The sequence below is a fragment of the Formica exsecta genome, unplaced genomic scaffold, assembly GCF_003651465.1.
Source record: "Formica exsecta isolate Colony F162 unplaced genomic scaffold, ASM365146v1 scaffold687, whole genome shotgun sequence".
In the NCBI taxonomy this organism is placed as follows: domain Eukaryota; kingdom Metazoa; phylum Arthropoda; class Insecta; order Hymenoptera; family Formicidae; genus Formica; species Formica exsecta.
Genome location: NW_021853452.1, coordinates 1 through 1,873, shown reverse-complemented (window position 1 = coordinate 1,873; position 1,873 = coordinate 1). Strand labels below are relative to the sequence as shown.

At 42.7% G+C, this 1,873-nt stretch overlaps 1 protein-coding gene across 1 annotated transcript in view; it reads right to left on the bottom strand.

Annotated features, from left to right (window-relative positions):
* Nucleotides 1–1,406, bottom strand: part of LOC115243072 — a 3,200-nt gene extending 1,794 nt beyond the window's left edge. Inside the window, exons 1-2 of the mRNA XM_029819748.1 lie at nucleotides 1,191–1,406; nucleotides 594–998 (exon numbers count right to left, since the gene is read on the bottom strand). Of these exons, the coding sequence (XP_029675608.1) occupies nucleotides 594–998; nucleotides 1,191–1,406 (621 nt within the window). The remainder of the gene's footprint in view (nucleotides 1–593; nucleotides 999–1,190) is intronic.
* Nucleotides 1,407–1,873: the final 467 nt, after the last annotated feature.

Genomic DNA, 1,873 nt, shown 5'->3' with positions numbered 1-1,873 from the left:
AACCCTCCCCCCCCCCCCCCGCTTATTAATTTAATCTGTAATAAGTGCAACTGAGATCCCATTATTATTGCTAAACAACAATACAGCAGGACTCAACGGGATAATGGTCAAAGGTAAATAATGCTGTCCCGAATGACAGACACGCGAACTTGCGTTCGTGGTGATCAAGCAAGAGGAAAGAAAGTGATCCCAATCTCAAACACGAAACACTCAAACCTCTCTCCCTGCGATCTACCCTACCCACATGAAAATACTCCCCAAATTCTTCTATACCACAACTAAAAGAGGACATAAATGATTAGACAGTATGTAATTAAGTAATTTAATGACTGAATGAGTAGATGAATAACGGTAATGATAATGATAATGAATAACCAGATGAAGTGATGAGGTGAACAAATGAATGATAGATGAGTAAATGATGAATATATGTGTGTATATACAAATGGGCAAGTGAGGTATGGTGTGTGAATAATTATATGTATATAACAGTAATTAATCAATTATCCATCCGAATCATCATTCCCGGCAGAAGACGAATGAGACCCCGCTCGCTCGCGACGCCTTTCCTCGTCCTCCTTTTCCCTCATTACTTTTTCGGCAAATGCAGAAAAGGCCGCCCAACGTTCTCCCGATCCAGTGATGGCTTCTATGACATCTCCGAGAGTGAAGTCGCGGGCCAGTCCAAGTTTCCTCTTCAACCTGATCCTTTCCGGATCCCACGCTGGACAATCCCTTATTATGTGGTACACATCATCCACCTCTTCTCCACAGAAGTCACAAGACGAATTCTCTCTTCTACCGATGCGATGTAAAAACTTCGCAAAGCATCCATGACCAGTCATGATCTGCGTGATATGAAACGACATACTTCCGGATCTTCGGGATAGCCACGCTTCCAATCTAGGGACAATAGCCAGTTTCGTAAACTCCCCAGGTGTATTGGGTCTGTCCAGCTGATCTCGCCACTCCGCGCACAGCCTATAATGTTCGGTCTCCTGTATCACATTTCGAATTTCCGTAGTTAGGTTTTCTCTATCTCTGTATTTCTTGATCCTATCAAATATCCGTTTCCGCATCGGAGGCTACAGGTGTAGAGGAGGTAACCGCGCCAGTACAAAAGCCGCGTTCCCCGACACCGTTCGGTACGCCGAAATGACTCTTTGCGCCACTGTGCGCTCCAAACTAACGAGCGCTGCACGTCTTTTGCTAGAATTCAGCTCATTGCCCCAAACCGGCGCACCATAGAGCATCACGGACAGAAGCACATTAGCGTATAGGCGTCGTCGTCTCTCGTCAGGCCCCCTCAGATTTGGCATGAGGCGGTTAAGGGCTCGCGCAACTCGACTAGTTTTTTCCACCACGTACCTAAAATGCTCATTGAACGTCCACCAGGCATCCAGCATAACTCCTAGGTATTTAATACTAGACCTAAAACTTATAGTAGCATCGCCAATCTCGATGCACGCTAGTTATAACCGCACGCCTAGTAATAAGAAATTGAAAGTGACTTTCATGTGACCTTCAAATGACTATCCAAGGTGGCACCATCTTATGTCCCCTTTCGAATCAAACAACTTTTGTCTGAAACGTTTTTTCGTATCTTCCATATTTTTCGAGATATTTGACTGGTTCTTTTAAAATGGACCACTCTGTATAATGTGTATATTTATGTGTATAGAGTAGTCATTTTAAATTCTATTTGAAGATCAATTTTATGTTACAATTTTTTATATAAAAGTCTTTATGTTGTTGTCTGTTTAGGAATTGCTTTAAAGATATAATTTTAAAAAATTAATTTGGAATATTATATTTTTATCAAGAGACACGGTAGTGTCTTGCGCCAAGTCACGCGAAGCAAAGACCGCGCGTA